The sequence below is a fragment of the Carcharodon carcharias genome, chromosome 2 (assembly GCF_017639515.1).
Source record: "Carcharodon carcharias isolate sCarCar2 chromosome 2, sCarCar2.pri, whole genome shotgun sequence".
In the NCBI taxonomy this organism is placed as follows: Eukaryota; Metazoa; Chordata; class Chondrichthyes; order Lamniformes; family Lamnidae; genus Carcharodon; species Carcharodon carcharias.
This window is the reverse complement of record NC_054468.1, coordinates 134800152-134818225: the sequence shown is the minus strand read 5'-3', so window position 1 is coordinate 134818225 and position 18074 is coordinate 134800152. Positions and strand designations below refer to the sequence as shown.

The 18074-nt window shown below is 41.0% G+C and overlaps 1 protein-coding gene across 9 annotated transcripts in view; it reads right to left on the bottom strand.

Annotated features, from left to right (window-relative positions):
* Positions 1 to 18074, bottom strand: part of map4k3a (mitogen-activated protein kinase kinase kinase kinase 3a) — a 304817-nt gene that overhangs the window by 54977 nt on the left and 231766 nt on the right. For all 9 annotated transcript variants that reach the window (XM_041213479.1, XM_041213499.1, XM_041213517.1 and 6 more), the window contains 5 exons: positions 18018 to 18071; positions 16155 to 16197; positions 9153 to 9324; positions 5916 to 6037; positions 2143 to 2184 (listed from right to left, as the gene is read on the bottom strand). In XM_041213479.1, the coding sequence (XP_041069413.1) occupies positions 2143 to 2184; positions 5916 to 6037; positions 9153 to 9324; positions 16155 to 16197; positions 18018 to 18071 (433 nt within the window). The remainder of the gene's footprint in view (positions 1 to 2142; positions 2185 to 5915; positions 6038 to 9152; positions 9325 to 16154; positions 16198 to 18017; positions 18072 to 18074) is intronic.

The following is an 18074-nucleotide window of genomic DNA, read 5'->3' as shown; positions in this document are numbered from 1 at the left end:
GTGGCTGGGTCGGGTGGGGATGCAGGTGGAAGAGCTGGGAGAATCATGAAAAGCATTTTAATCATAATTTATAATGTTTTATTTGAAGTATGGACAAAAATACTTGGAGGACTGACTACTTGATTTACACCTGTGGTTATCAGCACTAACTTTTTGCATGGAAAAAAAAAACATGCAGGTTGAGGACAAACAGACAAAGTCTTCAAACACATGACCCTGCCTCTTTTAAGATTCGGAATGGCAGGACCATGAGCATGGAGAACCCATTCAGATGCGCCACAACTTCCAGATTTCCATAGGTGAGCTCACTGGATATTGCAGTGCTGGATTGTCCCCCAGTAGGACTGCACCTTTCAGAATTCCCCGCTATTGAAGAAGGAAAATCTGGACAATTATATTGCTACTAAGGTGAAACTGTGTGTAAGATGGACTATTCCTTTATGGTAGAATAGGCACATCCTGAGAAAGAGAAAAACTTGTATTTATATAGTGCTTTGCATGACAACTGGACATCTCAAAGCACTTTACAGCCACATAAGTGCACACTGTTGTATGTAGAAAATGAGGCAATTTGTACACAGCAAACTCCCACAAATAGCAATGTGATGACCGAATAATTTGTTTTTGTAATGCTGATTGAGGGATAAACATTGCCCAGGACACTGAGGATAACTCCACAGTTCTTCAAAGTGGTGCTGTGGGATCTTTTATGTTCACCTGAGAGAGCTGATGGGGACTCTGTTTAATGTTTCATTTTAAAGATGGCAGCTCTGACAGTGCAGCACTCACTCAGTACTACACTAGAGTATCAGCCCATATTTATGAGCTCAAATCATGAAGCGGGACTCAAACTCACAACTTTCTGACCCAGGCGAGAGTGCTCTAGCAACTAAGTCACAGCTGACACAGATCAGGTCAATTACAGGGCAATTGTTGCTCTGTACTTTGGCACTTGTTTACTACCCCAAGATCATAGGAAATAACTAGCTTTCGTTCTGTTATGTTTCCTTTTTATTTAAAAAAAATAATTTGACATCTGTAATGATTTGTAATTTCTGAAGTTTGACATAGGTACACCAGATTAATGATTTGCACGTGGGGCCATCTTATAGCTACAGATGGAGGAGCATTTGTCCTGAAATGACTTCCCTTCCCTATAAGTACTAGATCAAACAATTCCAAAACTGTTGGCCCAGATTTTGCTGTCACTAAAGGAGCACACTATTATTTACGCACAAATAATAATAGTTCAGGTGAGGGGTAGATGCGCAGTTAAACTTAAAAATCTGAAAGTTGCTACCCAATTCACACCAATCCACCATTAGCATCACAAAAAATGGCATCTTACTGTCTGTCTCACCATTCAGATGCATTAAATGGTGTGATGTTACTGTATTTGTGGGCTAAATACAAATCTAAACTCACCTCAGAAAGTTAACTCAAGTTATTTCAAGTCTAAGTACTCCTCTAGCAACAAGATAAACGTAACTTACAGCTGATAAAATCCCCGCCACTGCAAATTACCTGTTACAAGTATCAAGTCTCATTTCTTCAGGTTGTAATTATTTTTCGAGATTTTAAAATGTTAAATTTTGAATAAACATTTATTTTAAGCTTTTCCTAATCCAATAGCTTGTCCCCTATTTGATAGAGTATTGCAGTCTAATCCGCACTCCCATCTTCGTCTTTGTGCGGTTAATTTCAAAATTCTTCAATTTGATTGGTTATGGAAACACACAGCTGCTCTCCTTATTCACTAAAGTCCAAGGTGGCCAGTTTCCCTCACTGCGTCATTATCTGCTCACCCTTTCAGTGACATAACACACAGACAATTTAAAAGTCTGAACCTGCAAGGAAAACTCCAACTAATGGCATCTGCCCTTGGTTGTCCAGCTTCAGCAAGTTATGCCCTGTTAAGTGTCAGCAATCTAAACCAAAACATTTCAGAATCATTTTGTGATAAGCAAAGAAAACCTTTGAAGGTCAAAAGATTAAGAGTGCTCACAAATAAAGTTCATGCACTCACTGAATTCAACTCTGGGATGATTTCCCAAATTTCATCTGTCTGGTTAAAAAAATAAATTGATTGAATCTACTTCAATTTTATAGAAAATTATTTATAGAAAAACATTAAACACTTACGTGCACTTTTGGGGTTGGAGGAAGACCATTGCTAATAGGTTTCTGTAAGGGGAGGTATAAAAAAGAAAAACATGTAAGCATACATCAGGAGTAAGTTGTTTTCTGACAAAGTGATTATTAGAGATTCATCAGTATTCAAAAAATAAAAGTTTGCTCTCATAACTCTGCATTGATTTTACTGCAAAGTGTTCAGCTGCAACTCACATTTAACAAATCAGCTTGATAGTGCAGGAGAAAAGATATTGAGAAAAGTTAAACAGCTCGCTTCTGCACCTTTCATGATCTCAAGACATCCCAAAACACTCAGTCATAACCGACATACTATGTTATTGTCACAATGCTAAACTACCCTTCCTCGTTCTTCACGATCTGTCTGCACATAGTTGATCATACCATCTTCCTTCAATGCTTCCCCACCTTCATCCAGCTGGGGCTGCTCTCACCAGGGCTCCATTCTTATCTTTCCAGTCATAGTCAGGGAATCATCCAAAATGGCTTTTCTCCCCACTCCCACATCATTACCTCTGATGTTCACAAGGATCTATCTTTAGCCCCCAGCTACCTCTTACCTATATGCAGACCCTCAATGACATCATCCAAAAACAGTACTGGGCTCCCATATATAAGATCTCTCTCCACCCTTCCACTGGTTCTAAAGTGTCACACTGCCTGTCTGAAATCCAGTATGTACAGGATGAGGAGAAATGTCTTCCAACGAAACATTGGAAGACTGAAGCCATTGTCCCTGATTTTGCAGTCAGCAGAGGAGAGATAGCGCTCATCTCTGACTTTGACGTAAGCTGCATGCAAAGATCCTGTGATCTCTGTGGTATGGATTTTCTCTTTTTAAATGACGTATTTGATTTTGGCACCAAGTCTGGGGGATGTCCACATATCTAACAACAGTGATATCATCAAGCAGGCTAAGCAGTCAATCACATTGAAGAATTCTTTCAGACAGAAAATCAGGAAGTAAAATGTACTGATTAAGATACACCCCTTATAAATCTTGGAGAGCAAAATAAAGATTGGGATATGGGAATAAGGTAGAAGCAGAAATATCAAGCTAGCCAAAAAAACATTTTACATAGGATTGTAGTATAAATGTAGAAATTTGACATTCACCAAATATAAAATCAGTTTTTCAGGGCCAGAGAGGTCATTTATCAGCAGTTAATGGTTAGTATACTGATAAAAACCCAGGCATACCACATTCAACAAGGCAAAATCTGTTAAGCAATGATGTTATAGCATAAAAGGGGGATTCACGTCAGTTCAAAACTGATTTCTGAAGACCATTGCCTACTGAAGTCCCCCCAGACTGTCAGTGACAGCAACTTCTAGATTTCCACATTTAACTGTGCCTGTGTGGATGCCAAGAAGGTTGCTGTCAGCTCCACAGTTGTAATAATGGCAAACTCATTGACAATTTCACTGTTAGTACAACTGCAAAATATGAATTGTTGTCTTTGGACCTTGCCATAAACTATGTTTTTTTTTAATCCATTCACGGGATGTGGGTTCGCTGGCTGGTCCAGCGATTATTGCCCATCCCTAGTTGCCCTTGAGAAGGTGGTGGTGTGCTGCCTTCTTGAACCACTGCAGTCCATGTGGTGTAGGTACACCCACAGGAAGGGAGTTACAGGATCTTGACCCAGTGACAGTGAAGGAATGGCGATATATTTTCAAGTGAGGATGGTGAGTGATTTGGAGGGGAAATTCCAGGTAGTGGTGCTCCCATACATCTGCTGCCCTTGTCCTTCTAGATGGTAGTGGTCATGGGTTTAGAAGGTGCTGTTTAAAGAACCTTGCTAAATTCCTGCAGTGTATCTTGTAGATGATACACACTGCTGCTACTGTGCGTCGGTAGTGGAGGGAGTGAATGTGTGTGGATGTGGTGCCAATCAAAAGGGCTGCTGTGTCTTGGACAGTGTCAAGCTTCATGAGTGTTGTGGGAGCTGCAGTCATCCAGACAAGTGAGCATTGCATCACACTCCTGACTTGTGCCTTGTAGATGGTGGACAGAATTTGGGGAGTCAGGTGATGAGTTACTTGTCGCACGATTGCTAGCATCTGACCTGCTCTTGTAGCCACAGTATTTATATGGCTAGTCCAGTTCAGTTTCTGATCAATGGTAACCCCCAGGATGTTGATAGTGGGGGATTTAGTCAGGGTAATGCCAATGAACATCAAGGGGTGATGATTAGATTCCATCTTATTTGAAATGGTCATTGCCTGACACTTGTGTGACGTGAATGTTACTTGCCACTTGTCAGCCCAAGCCTGGACATTGTCCAGGTCTTGCTGCATTTGGACATGGACTGCTTCAGTACTTGAGGAGTCGCAAATGGTGCTGAACATTGTGCAGTCATCAGCGAACATCCCCATTTCTGACCTTATGATGGAAGAAAGGTCATTCATGAAGCAGCTGAAGATGGTTGGGCCAAGGACACTATCCTGAGGAATTCCTGCAGTGATGTCCTAGAGCTGAGATGACTGACCTCCAACAACCACAACCATCTTTCTTTGTGCTAATTATGACTCCAACCAGTGGAGAGTTTTTCCCGATTCCCATTGACTCCAGTTTTGCTCGGGCTTCTTGATGCCACACTGTCAAATGCGGCCTTGTTCCCTAGCTACCAATTCCATCCCTCTCTCTGACAACTGTCCTTAGTTGAATTAATTCTCATACTCCAACCCTCCCTTCCTCCTACTTTCTGAAGAAAAAAAAAGAAACCAGACATCTTTAAACTCTCCCAACACTGCATGCAATAATGAGATTCCCAGGAGGTAACACTGATGTTAGCAATGGTCTGCTGGAGTGCAAAAGAAACTGTAGTGTTAACCTTAATATTTTTCTCTAAACCAGAAGTTTCAAAACTGGAAGGGGAACTAAATTGACTTGGATGTCAGGGTGCAGAGGATGGGTTGGTCAGGAAGGGCAAAGGTACAAAGTGCTGACATTTACAGGGAAGCAGGGACAAGCCACATTTAACAAGACATACTATTTTTCTTCCGTCTCCAACCTGGCAGTCAACTAACTTGGCAGATTGTCCAGCTGCTGGGCAGGAAAATGAGTGGCAGGAGACCGCAGCGAGGGATCATCCCCAGCAGTTGGGTTGGAGCTACAGACTCAGGCTTCATGCGGGGTGGGTGGGTGTCACTGATTGCAGCAGGCTGGAATTCCCTAACTGATTGCCTGGATCTGCAACTGCAATCTACAAAATTTAACCTGAACAGTATGATACTTCAAGCTCAAATCTGAATCGCAACTTCAACTGATAGTAAAGATTTGGCTATCTTTACTGGGTCAGTTGACAGTCCATGAACAGGCTGTAATAAATTTCACACTGGATAGGAATACTATGCAGCAATTGAATGCTACCACTTAGGTGTGGGAAACAGCAAAAGCTTCACCCCTAAGAAAAAACAGCCTTCTTGAACCAACTAAGCACAGAATAGAAATAGCTGGTGATAGAAGTCAACCGTAGAACCCGGAAGAGGAAATAAAAATTGAACAAAATAGATGTAGCAAGGGGAAAAATTTCAATTATGTGCACCTTTCGCGGAAACAATACAACAGCAAATTGGTGCATGTGTAAAAGACATCCTAAGCCTAATGTTTCTCCTTTCATTCTTCCCCTGGCATGAAAACACAAGAAAGGATATATTGTAATAACAGGAATACATTTACAAAGATTGAAAGTGCAAACCCTCTAGCTACCATATATAACAGAGCACAAGAAACTTTACAAAGCAAATGGAATGCTCACAGGGAGGTCCTTCTTATCTTTCCTTGGAGGAAGCCCTGGTGGATAACTACTTCTGTTTTCATACAGCTGTTGAGAATTGCTGTCTTTCTCCCCATTCACCTGCATGGAGTTCACTCCATTCCCTGAACAGAAAAATATTTTCAGTAAGCATGAATATATTCACATATATATATATATATATATATATATATTGGTCCAGAAACCACTAACAAACAAAACTACAACGCACAAGCAGGCTGAACATCCAGATCACACGCAGCCTTTAGAAAAAGGCATCCTAATGCAAGAAATGCCATTAGCTGTTTACTTCTGAGTGTGTCCTGTTGTCAGTGTCAGACCCTTAAAGAAAACACTTGTCGAGGCAGTCTTCCAGCAGCTAGATTATAATAGAAAAAACTGCGGATGCTGGAAATCCAAAACAAAAACAGAATTACCTGGAAAAACTCAGCAGGTCTGGCAGCATCAGTGGAGAAGAAAAGAGTTGACGTTTCAAGTCCTCATGACCCTTCAATAGAACTGAGTAATATTAGGAGAGGGGTGATTATAATACAACCTCATTTATATTCCAGTACAAAAGGCAAAGCTGAGGCTGTTGTTAGTAGTTAAGATGAGGACAGCCTACCTTGAAGAAGTATTGCTCTTCTCTATGACAGGATTTCCACCTGTCTCTTTTACCCTGTTCACCTTCATTGCTTTCCATTTCTCCCCCTATCGAGCTCTCCTGTCCCACCCCCTTCTACCAGCTTATATTTCATCTCATTTCTATATGTCTTAGTTCCGATGGAGGGTCATACAGACTCGAAACGTCAACTGTATCCCTCTCCGCAGATGCTGTCAGACCTGCTGAGTTTTTCCAGATATTTTTGTTTTTGCCCTGTATATTACTTCTGTTCTCATCTCACTGGATATTTTGTCCCATTTCTTTCCCTGATTAGAATGCCATGGCAGTCAGACAGACAAATGCAAAATTCAAATGCAACAAAGCAGTATCCAGTGAAGCTCAACGCAAACTGGAGGAACAGTACCTCATCTTCCGACTAGGCACTTTACAGCATTCCAGACTTAACACCGAGTTCAACAATTTCAGATCATGAACTCTCTCCTCCATCCCCACCCCCTTTCCGATCCCCCCCTTTCCAATAATTTATAATTTTAATATATATTTTTCTTTTCCCAACTATTTTTAAATTTTTGATCTATCGTTTTATCTCCACCTCTTAGCCCATTTTGATTCCACGCCGCCCCCCCCCCCACCCCGCCCCCCACACACACACACACACACACACACACACACACACACACACACACACACACACACAACCACCCCACCCGGGCCATCTGCCAATAGCTTGTCCTGCTTGCTACCCTTAATGTCCCCATTAGCACATTCCTTAGATAATATCACCACCATCAACACCCCTTTGTCCTTTTGTCTATGACATCTTTGGCAATTTCTTCTTTGCCTCCACCTATCCAGCTCTATCTGCCCCACCTCCCTCTACCAGCTTATATTTCACCTCATTTCTCTATTTCCTTAGTTCTGATGAAGAGTCATACAGATTCGAAACCTCAACTGTATTCCTCTCCGCAGATGATGTCAGACCTGCTGAGTTTTTCCAGGTATTTTTGTTATAGTATCCAGAACATGTTCACTATCACCTGAAATGTCATAATGTCAATATAGCATCAAAGAGAGTAAAGCATAAGGACTGAACGCAGAAGTGGCAGTACCCTATTCCCAACATCAATATCTTCAATTCCGAATTAGACAAATCAGTGGTGTTGACAGTTGCAGGCAGGTGTAAGACTGTGGCCAATAGCAAATAACATGGCAACAACATTTTAAGAAATAAGAACATTTAGATATATCAAAAGTATCTTTAAAAGGGCCACTCTTCTGAGAGGCAAATATAAACGTATAAAGGCAGAGGGAAGGAAAAGCCACCACTTAAAACATCTTTTGTGTGTATGTTTGGATTAATGTTTATGACACAACTCATTAACTCTCAAAACGTATTAGGAACAATTTATAAAAATTAATTTGTGTCTTAGAAATGTTTCTTCCCTTTTAGAAAGTTCATGTTTTCTGCTCATTTTTGCTTGGGTAGCGCTGTCTCAGCATCAGTCACCTCCTGTACCTCAACCAAGTGACAATTATCATATTCTGCTCCGCCATCACTCCTATCCTCACTGACCTACATTGGCTCCTGGTCTATCAATGCTTCACAATTAAAATACTCACCCTCACCTTCAAACTTTTTCATGGCCTCAACCCTCTCTATTCTTAACTTCTCCAGCCCTACCACCCTTTCAGAACTCTGTATTCTTCCAACTCTGGTCTCTTTCATTCCCCACGCCCTTCGCCCCATCACCAGTGGCACATTTCCTGCAATGTAGGCCCTAAGCTCTGGAATTATCTTCCAAAATCTGTCCGTTTCACTCACCTTCTTTAATAATGTCTTTAAAATTCTTCTCTAAAAGTGAGATTTTAGTCACCCCTCCCAGTATCTTCTCCATCTGCTCAATGTTTGAATTAGTCCGATTACATGTCTCTGAGGCACCTTGGAATGTTTTTCTAACTAAAGGTATTACATTGATGCCAAGTTGTTGCTGAATTTTCAACGGTGGTAGATGTTTGAGCAAAGCCCAATCTGTCCTCTTTCAACATTTAATTACATGCACCACTATGAAATGGAACTCATACATGAAGAATGACCACTTGGATGGGATAATAGGACACCCCAGCACCTGTGAAATCACAGTGCAGCAACAGTCAGCAGACTCAAGATAGGAAGAGATAAAACAAGTAAAATGCAGAAGATTTAGGCCATTATGTTCTGATTTGAATAAAACAAAAAAGTAGCACTGGTCCTTCAATATTAAAAATTCTTCCATTGTTATGTGGCTTCAAGCAGTGTTATTACTGAATGGAGAAACAAGTTGCGGGGTTATTCAAGATTGCCAAATTATGCGTCTATGATTTTGGTAAATTAAAGGATAGATTCCTGATATGATGGGGAGAAATTTGGGTGCTAGGCTCAAAAAAAAAATTTCATCTATGTCTAGTTGCGTTATATGAAGGGTTTAATTTTCACTACTTTGCAGGGAGCTGGTAATTGGAAATGCCTTACTCTCACCAGCCCCATCATGAGTCTTCCAGCTATCTCTTGCACTGTTGAAAGGCTGCTGTATATTCCTCCATCTCACTTGAACTCTAGTTATCCTTGCAGTCATTACCTAGGGCGCTGTTCCTGATATAACTGCTGTTGGGAGGTAACCGAGGAGGGGGAGGTCTTGGTGGCACTTGTGTACTTGGTCGTGCAGGACTGTCAGATGGGCATCTCTTGATTGTGCCTTGATTCTCTTCTTCAGGATAATTGCTTTCTTGTGGTATGTAGATTGACTTTGGCTGAACATAAAAGAAAAAACACTTAAAAAATAAAATCACAAATTTCTAAACATTACAGATTTATCCCATTTCTACATGTCAGGCACTATCTTGTTAATATGTATTTTCACACATATTTACTGATTTTTCTCTTGACTGCTTGGAGACTTGGAGGGGAGCTTGCAGGCAGTGGTGCTCCCATGAATCTGCTTCCCTTGTGACTTCTACCACCTAGAAGGACAAGTTTGAAAGATACTGTCGAAGGAGGCTTGGTGATTTGCTGCAGGCATCTTGAACATGGTGCACACTGCTGCCCTAGTGCAGGTGGTATAGGGACTGAATGCTTTAGGTTACTGATGGGGTGCCAAATAGCGATCTGCTTTGTCCTGGATGGTGTTGAGCTCCCCAAGTGTTCTTGGAGCCACTCTCATCCAGGCAAGCAGAGTATACTCATTCACACTCCCGATTTGTGCCTCACAGATGGTTGACAGACTTGAAAGAGGTGGTGAGAATTGCTCACCACATAATGCCCAACCTGTTGGTGTAAACCTTTAAGGTGGTGGGAGGGTGGTGGGATGCTTTCAGGGCTGTGATTGGGTTGGGGGTTGGTGGGGGGGGAGATCAAGGAGGAGAGCACATGTGCATGTGAACTGCTCCAACATCACAAATACGGGAAAAACAGCACTCCAGTCTCAAACCCAGGACAGCTGGCCCAATTGCAGGACAAACCTGTAAAATCTGGCATGGTTGGTCACCCCACTCCAACCATCTTCCTTTGTGCTAGCTGAGACTTGCACCAGTGGAGAGTTTTCCCCGGTAATTCCCATTCACTTCAATTTTGCTAGGGCGCCTTGATACCACACTCAGTCAAATGCTGCCTTGATATCAAGGGCAGTCACTCTCATTTCATCTTTTGAGTTCAGCTCTTTTGTCATATTTGGACCAAGGTTGTAACTAGGTCAGGAGGCTAATACGAACATACGAGCAAAGAGCAGGAATATGCCCATATGACCATAAGACATAGGAGCAGAAATTAGGCCATTCGGCCCATTGAGTCTGCTCCGCCATTCAATAATGGCTGATAAGTTTCTCAATCCCATTCTGCCACCTTCTCCCCGTAACCTTTGATCCCCTTACCAATCAAGAACCTATCTATGTCGGTCTTAAATACACTCAATGACCTGGGCTCCACAGCCTTCTGTGGCAATGAATTCCATAGATTCACCACTCTCTGGCTAAAGAGGTTTCTCCTCATCTCTGTTCTAAAAGGTCTTCCCTTTACTCTGAGGCTGTGCCCTCGGGTCCTAGTCTCTCCTACTAATGGAAACATCTTCCCCACATCCACTCTATCCAGGCCTTTCAATATTTTGTAAGTTTCAATCAGATGCCCCCTCATCCTTCTAAACTCCATCAAGTATAGACCCAGAGTCCTCAAACATTCTTCATATGTTAAGCCTTTCATTCCTGGGATCATTCTCGTGAACCTCCTCTGGACCCTCTGCAGGGCCAGAACATCCTTCCTGAGATACGGGGCCCAAAATTGCTCACAATATTCTAAATGTGGTCTGACCAGAGCCTTATAAAGCCTCAGCAGCACATCCCTGCTTTTATATTCTAGTCCTCTCCACGTAAATGCCAACATTGCATTTGTCTTCCTAACTACCGACTCAACATGCAAGTTAACTTTAAGAGAATCCTGGACTAGGACTCCCAAGTCCCTTTGCACTCCAGATTTCTGAATTCTCTCCCCATTTAGAAAATAGTCTATGCCTCTATTCTTTCTACCAAAGTGCATGACCTCACACTTCCCCACGTTGTATTCCATCTGTCACTTCTTTGCCCATTCTCTTAACCTGTCCAAATCCTTCTGCAGCCTCCCAACCTCCTCAATACTACCTGTCCCTCCACCTATCTTTGTATCATCTGCAAACTTAGCCAGGATGCCCTCAGTTCCTTCATCTAGATCATTAATGCATAAAGTGAAAAGTTATGGTCCCAACACTGACCCCTATGGAACTCCACTAGTCACCGGCCGCCATCCTGAGAAGGACCCCCTTATTCCCACTCTCTGCCTCCTGCCAGACAGCCAATCTTCTATCCATGCTAGTACCTTGCCTCTAACACCATGAGCTCTTATCTTACTGAGCTCCCTCCTGTGCGGCACCTTGTCAAAGGCCTTCTGGAAGTCCAAGTAGATAACATCCATTGGCTCTCCTTTGTCTAACCTACTTGTTACCTCCTCAAAGAATTCTAACAGATTTGTCAGGCATGATCTTGATGAAACCATGCTGACTTTACCCGATTTTACCGTGCACTTCCAAGTATTCTGAAATCTCATCCTTAATAATGGACTCTAAAATCTTACCAATGACCGAGGTCAGGCTAATCGGCCTGTAATTTCCCGTCTTTTGCCTCACTCCCTTCTTAAACAGGGGGGTTACATTAGCGATTTTACAGTCTTCTGAGACACTCCCTGACTCCAGTGATTCCTGAAAGATCACCACTAACGCCTCCACTATCTCTTCAGCTATCTCCTTCAGAACTCTGGGGTTTAATCCATCTGGTCCAGGTCATTTATCCACCTTCAGACCTTTCAGTTTTCCTAGCACCTTCTCCTTGGTAATGGCCACCATACTCACCTCTGCGCCCCCCCCGACGCTCTCGAACTTTGGGGATGTTACTCGTGTCTTCCACTGTGAAGACTGACTCAAAGTACCTATTCAGTTCCTCCACCATTTCTTTGTTCCCCACTAATACTTCTCCAGCGTCATTTTCCAGCGGCCCAATGTCCACTTTTGCCTCTCTCTTAGCCTTTATATATCTAAAAAAACTCCTGCAATCTTCTTTTATATTACTGGCTAGTTTACCCTCATATTTAATCTTCTCCCTCCTTATTTCTTTTTATCATTCAGCCCTTCGAGCCTGCTCCGCCATTTAATAAGTTCATGGCAGATCTAATAGTAACCCGAAATCTGCATCCCATCTACCCCCGGTAACCTATAACCCCCTTGATTACCAAGAACCTATCTACCTCTGCCTTAAGAATATTAAAACACTCTGCTTCCATCACCTTTTCAGGAAGAGAGTTTCAAAGATTCATGACCCTCTGAAAAAATTTCACCTCACCTCTGTTTTAAATGTGCATTCCCTTATTTTTAAAGGGTGACCCCGAGTTCTAGATTCTCCCACAAGAGGAAACATCTTCTCCACATCCCCCGTCAAGACTTCTCAGGATCTTATATGTTTCAATCAAGTCACTTCTTACTCTTCTAAACTCCAATCGATAAAAGCCTAGTCTGTCCAACTTTTCCTCATAAGACAACCCACTGATTCCAGGTATTATTCTGGTAAACCTTCTCTGAACTGCTTCCAACACATTAACATCCTTCCTTAAATAAGGTGACTGATATTGTACAGTATTCCAAATGTGGTCTCACTTATGCCCTGTACAACTGAAGCATAACCTCCCTACTTTGTAACAAACTCCCCTCGCAATAAATGATTACATTCTATTAGCCTTCCTAATTACTTGCTGTGCCTGCGTACTAGCCTTTTATGATTCACGCACTAGGACACCCAGATCCCCCAGCACCTCAGAGCTCTGCAACCTCTCACCATTTAGATAATATGCTCTTTCATTCTTCCTAACAAAATGGACAATTTCACATTTTTCAACATTACACTCTATTTGCCCGGCCTTTACCCACTCACTTAACCCATTTATATTTTTCTGTAGCCTCTTTATGTCCTCTTCACAACTTACTTTTCTATCTATCTTTGTGTCATCAGCAAATTTGGCAACCATCCCATCCATCCCTTCATCCAAGTCATTTATATAAATTGTAAACAATGGTAAACAAAATGTCCTTAACGGAATCCAAACGGCATATCAGTGAGCAGGTATTGCTGTTTAGGTGCCACTAGATAGCACAGCTGACAGCACTTTCCATCACTTTGCTGATGATCAAGAATAGACTAATGGGGCAGTAATTGGTCAGATTGGATTTGTCCTGCCTCTTGTGGAAAGGACATTCCAGGGCAATTTTCCATGTTGCCGGGTAGATGCCAGTGTTGTAGTTGTACTGGAACAGCTTGGCTACGGGCATAGCTAGTTCTGGAGCACAAGTCTTCAGTACTGCTGCCAGGGTGTCATCAGGGCCTGTAGCCTTTGCAATATCTACTGCCTTCAGCCATGAAATTGAATTGACTGAATCTGTGATGCTGATGGCCTCAGGAGGAGGCCAAGAGGGATCATCCATTCAACACTTCTGGCTGACGATGGCTGCAATGCTTCAGCCTCATGTCTTGCAGTGGTCTGCTAGGCTTCCCCATTGAGGATTTGCATATTTGTGGGGCCTCCTCATCCTCTAGTTAGTTGTTTAATTGTCCACTACCATTCATGACTGGACATGGTAGGATTGCAGAGTTTTGATCTGATCTCTTGGTTATGAGGTCACTTAGCTCTGTCTATCACCTGCTGATTTCATTCTTTACCATGGAAGTGGGCCTGTTTTGCAGCTTCACCAGGTTGACACCTCATTTTTAGATATGCCTGGTGCTGCTCTCCTGCGCACTTCAATGAACCAGGATTGATACCCTGGCTTGATGGTAATGGTACAGTGAGGGATATGTCAGGACATGAGGTTACAGATTGCGGTTAAATACAATTCTGCTGCTGCTCATGACCCACGTCTCATGGGATGCCCAGTTTTGAGTTGTTACATCAATTCTGAAACTATCCCATTTAGCACACCTGTAATGTCACATAAAATTATATTTTAATCTTGTGCTTTCTTTAAGTTTGTCTTTAAGTTAGTGTGCCACAATGATTCAAAGACTCTCAATTAATCAATTTGTGTGCAGCTGAGCCATACATCCCAGAATATGCTTAATGGGCTGCTCTCAACTAAGTCTGACCTCAATATCCCAGAAGATGAGCAGTAAAAGAAGAAATACAACCGACATCCTATTCTTGATTGCTATCTTTTTTGGGAGGCATAATTCCAGAGATTACATGGGCATTTCTGGAAAATTTACGTATCAAATGTGCTTGAGCACAAAAAAAATCTAGACTGACATTCCAATACACTGTCTGCACTCTTGAGGTGGAGGAAATAGTTTCCATGGCATTACTTCAAAGAGCAGCAGTGGAGTTATTCCCTCCTGGCCAATATATATCCCTCAATCACCATAATAAAAAGAAATTATCTTGTCATTATCACATTGCTTTTTGTGGGAGCTTGCTGTGTACAAACTGGGTGCATATTTCCTACATTACAACAATGGCCAGGCTTCAAATGTGCTTCATTGACTCTAAAGTGCTTTGAACCTCAAGAGGTGAAAGGTGCTGTATAAATGCAATTCATCTTCTTAAAGGGCACTGCTGGCATTTTACCATCATTTAATAAAACTGTCTACATTCATTAAATTTTATTCAAATATTGTGCTGTAAAGTGGTTGAACAAGCAACTAAGACAGAACAGCCTAGACAAAGGAATTGAGAATGACAAGGAATGTGAGAGCAGAAGGCAGAAATGGTGAATGAGAGTATGGGCAACTGTGAGAATGAGTGTGTGCAAGAAATAGGGTGAGCAAGACCATACGTGAGAGTACAAGTGCAGAAAGCCTGAAACCCAGCATGTGCAAGGCAGCACATGAAGGCAGATGGTGAGTGCGACTACACATGGAGAAAGAAACAGAGTACACATGCACAAATTAAAGCATACACATGAACATGAGAGAAGATGAGCAAGCATGAAAAGAGACAATGAACAGGTGCACTAGATGCAGAGTCAGAACATAAGAACACAACTGCACTTGTTTTTTTCTGCATGTGCAAGTGGACACAAAAGTGCACACACAGGAGCAACTTTGAGGGAATGTATGTTTATGAGAGGAAATGAGGAGAGAATAGAGTTGTCCTGATCCCCACAGTCTAGGCTGAAATATGAACGATATTCATTCAAGCAAGATACAGAAGAGCTAATATATGTTCTTGTGGAATTATATCAATAACTAAGGGTCATCAGGGGAGCAACAGGGAGACAAGTTTAAAAGAAACGATTCACAGAACTCAATTTACCTACTTCACAATAAACATGAATTTAAATATTTTTAATTTTCTGTTGTCTTCAATCAATCTCAAGTGGCTTTTACAAGCCTTGATTTCAGTGCTAATATAACACTAGGCAACAGCATCACCCATTTAATTTTTTAGATTTCACCTCTGTATGCTTCATAGAATTGTAGGACGGTTCAACCAAAGATGAAGAGCAAAAAGGGAGAGTGAAATTCTAGCAACCCTTAGTGTTAGCACATTCTATACATACCACACTGCATATTCAAGTACAATGGGTATTGTAGCATGCGTGAAATTATGCAAAATATTAAATTTACAAGTCATCATTAGGCACTAGTCAGAAGTGTTTTTTTTTAAATTACTCCCCCTCCATTTTTAATTCATGCTTTTCCCAATGTCTCACATTCAGCTTTTGCTAACCTTCTATCTCAGGTTCTACTTACTTTGGAATTTAAGCAACACATTTTCCTCTCAATTTAGATTACAATTTTGATCTACTATCCTTATGGGCAATTTCTCAGCCATCACATCACATCAAATGTAGATTTAGGTGAAGTATATTAAAAGAACCAAATAATTTATTACACTAGTACCGATGATACAGTATTTATTATCTGGTTTTGTTTTCTAACCCACTCACCAAATATCTGCTACAAAACTGCAACCGACTGCATGACCATTAATTTGAATTTCTGCCACTTTAGAACTGCCATAAATCGTACAATAAGATTGTGACCTTAAATATTTGGTGCACAGAATCTTGCCAACTCACCTTGGGAGGAAGAGGCGGTGGAATCCTGGGTTTCATTGTCGAGCTGTAAATTCAAAATAAAACAATAAGTTAAGAAAGTGATACTAAGCCTTATATACACATTATATCACACATCTTAAACCCCAAATGGCTACCACCATCTGAGGACATTTGTACATGAAAATATGCCTCTAAATCTCCTGTGCTAAATGCAACTCCTGATAGAACTAGATGGTGAAATCCCATCCCAATGAATAAGCAACTAACTACAGTCACACCAGATGAAGCACACTTGCACGTGCTAAATTCTGCTCTGTACTTGCTTATTTCACATATAAAATACTTGCTTCTCTACAATACTCATCAAATCTACAAAACATCAGCTTTCAGTGGATATCTGTCCTTTCTTTGCAGTACAAAAACAATCATAAAACTGAAATTTTAATCAAGCCAAGTTCTTCTAAGCACACATCTAAAAATAATTGCCAATTTTATACCAAAAAAAATCATTTCCATAGTGATTTTCCTCACTTGTGCGTGTGTCAGCCAGTAACAAAATGCATTTTGTGGATACCTGGTTTTGAAAAAAGTGCTTCCATTTCTTTCTTATATTTCTTCCTGACAGCAGATATGTTAAGTTAGCTCCTCAGTGATTCTAGGCTCGAGGCATATTTTTAAATTTATTATTGGCAAGTCAAACAAATTGCATTTTCTTGGTCCTTCCTGAGAAGGATAAAGGATGAAGCATTCCTTCTTATAACATGCACTTGTCCCAGCAAAAACATCAGACACCATTCAAGTAAGCTCCACTGCTACACAGAAAACAGTCTCATTCCTTGCTGCATTCCAAATAGAGGCTGCCTATTAGTTGCTAACCCAGATTAAGTCACATAAAAGCAGATTTCAATTGTTTTAGATCACTTGGAACATACAGCAGCTCGAGGGAAGGTCGGCATTCACAACGTTGAACCTAAATTCAACTTGGATCACTACAGCCGAAGGGCTGTTATGGATTGGATTAACTTTTCCTCAAAGTTCACTTAAAATGCAATATTCAATTCAGTTTCTTTCTCAGTTCACTCCAAATATAAGACAGCAATGAGCAGAACAGCTATCTGGTCTTCCCTACTGCCTATCATAAACTAAAAACCTTTGAAACTATGATTCAATTGTATCAGGCTAAGCAATTTTACTTTCAAGTTTATTCATCATATTATTGCAACCAGAATGGTTTACCTAATACAAAACAGTTACTTAACACTGGCATTTCAGATTATTAGTGACATGCAAGACGATTTGCATCAGTGACCAATATTGCCTGTTTAAAAAATCAACAGCTTTTAATGTCCAGGCATTACATGGTGGGTTCTGCACCCTCACAACCAAAATTATCGACAGAAATTCCCTAACCCATTAAGGCCTTGTAAATGATGCAATGATGTTACTGGCAACTTGAGACACTATCATGTTTTTGGCTCACTTGCTTTCATCTATATAACACATGCATTCTAGAAGTTTTGAAAACTGAACTTGGAGCTGCATTTTATATATGAAAGTCTGCCAAGTTAATTCCACTTTCAAGATTGTGTAAAGGTAACAGTAACTATATATAGCAATACAGCAAAAGTAATTCAAAGTAATTTTGTGTGTTTTGAATGGCATTACAGTAAATGTATCACACAGCCTAAAGAAAAGAAAAAGGTAGCCAAGCAGGATGTCAATGAGTCGTAAAAGGTTGCTTTGGTTTAGCTAGGTTGAATGTAGATTGCTGAAAAAAGATTTAGAATGTCATGCAGAATTTAATGGAGATTATTCTGACTTAGACTCTTAATAGTACTCAAAGTAAAACCAAATTCAGCTAAACTTGAAAAAGAAAAGACTTACTGTTCAGATTCATCATCATCACCATCATCATCATCTAAATGTGCCACGTGTCCCCTA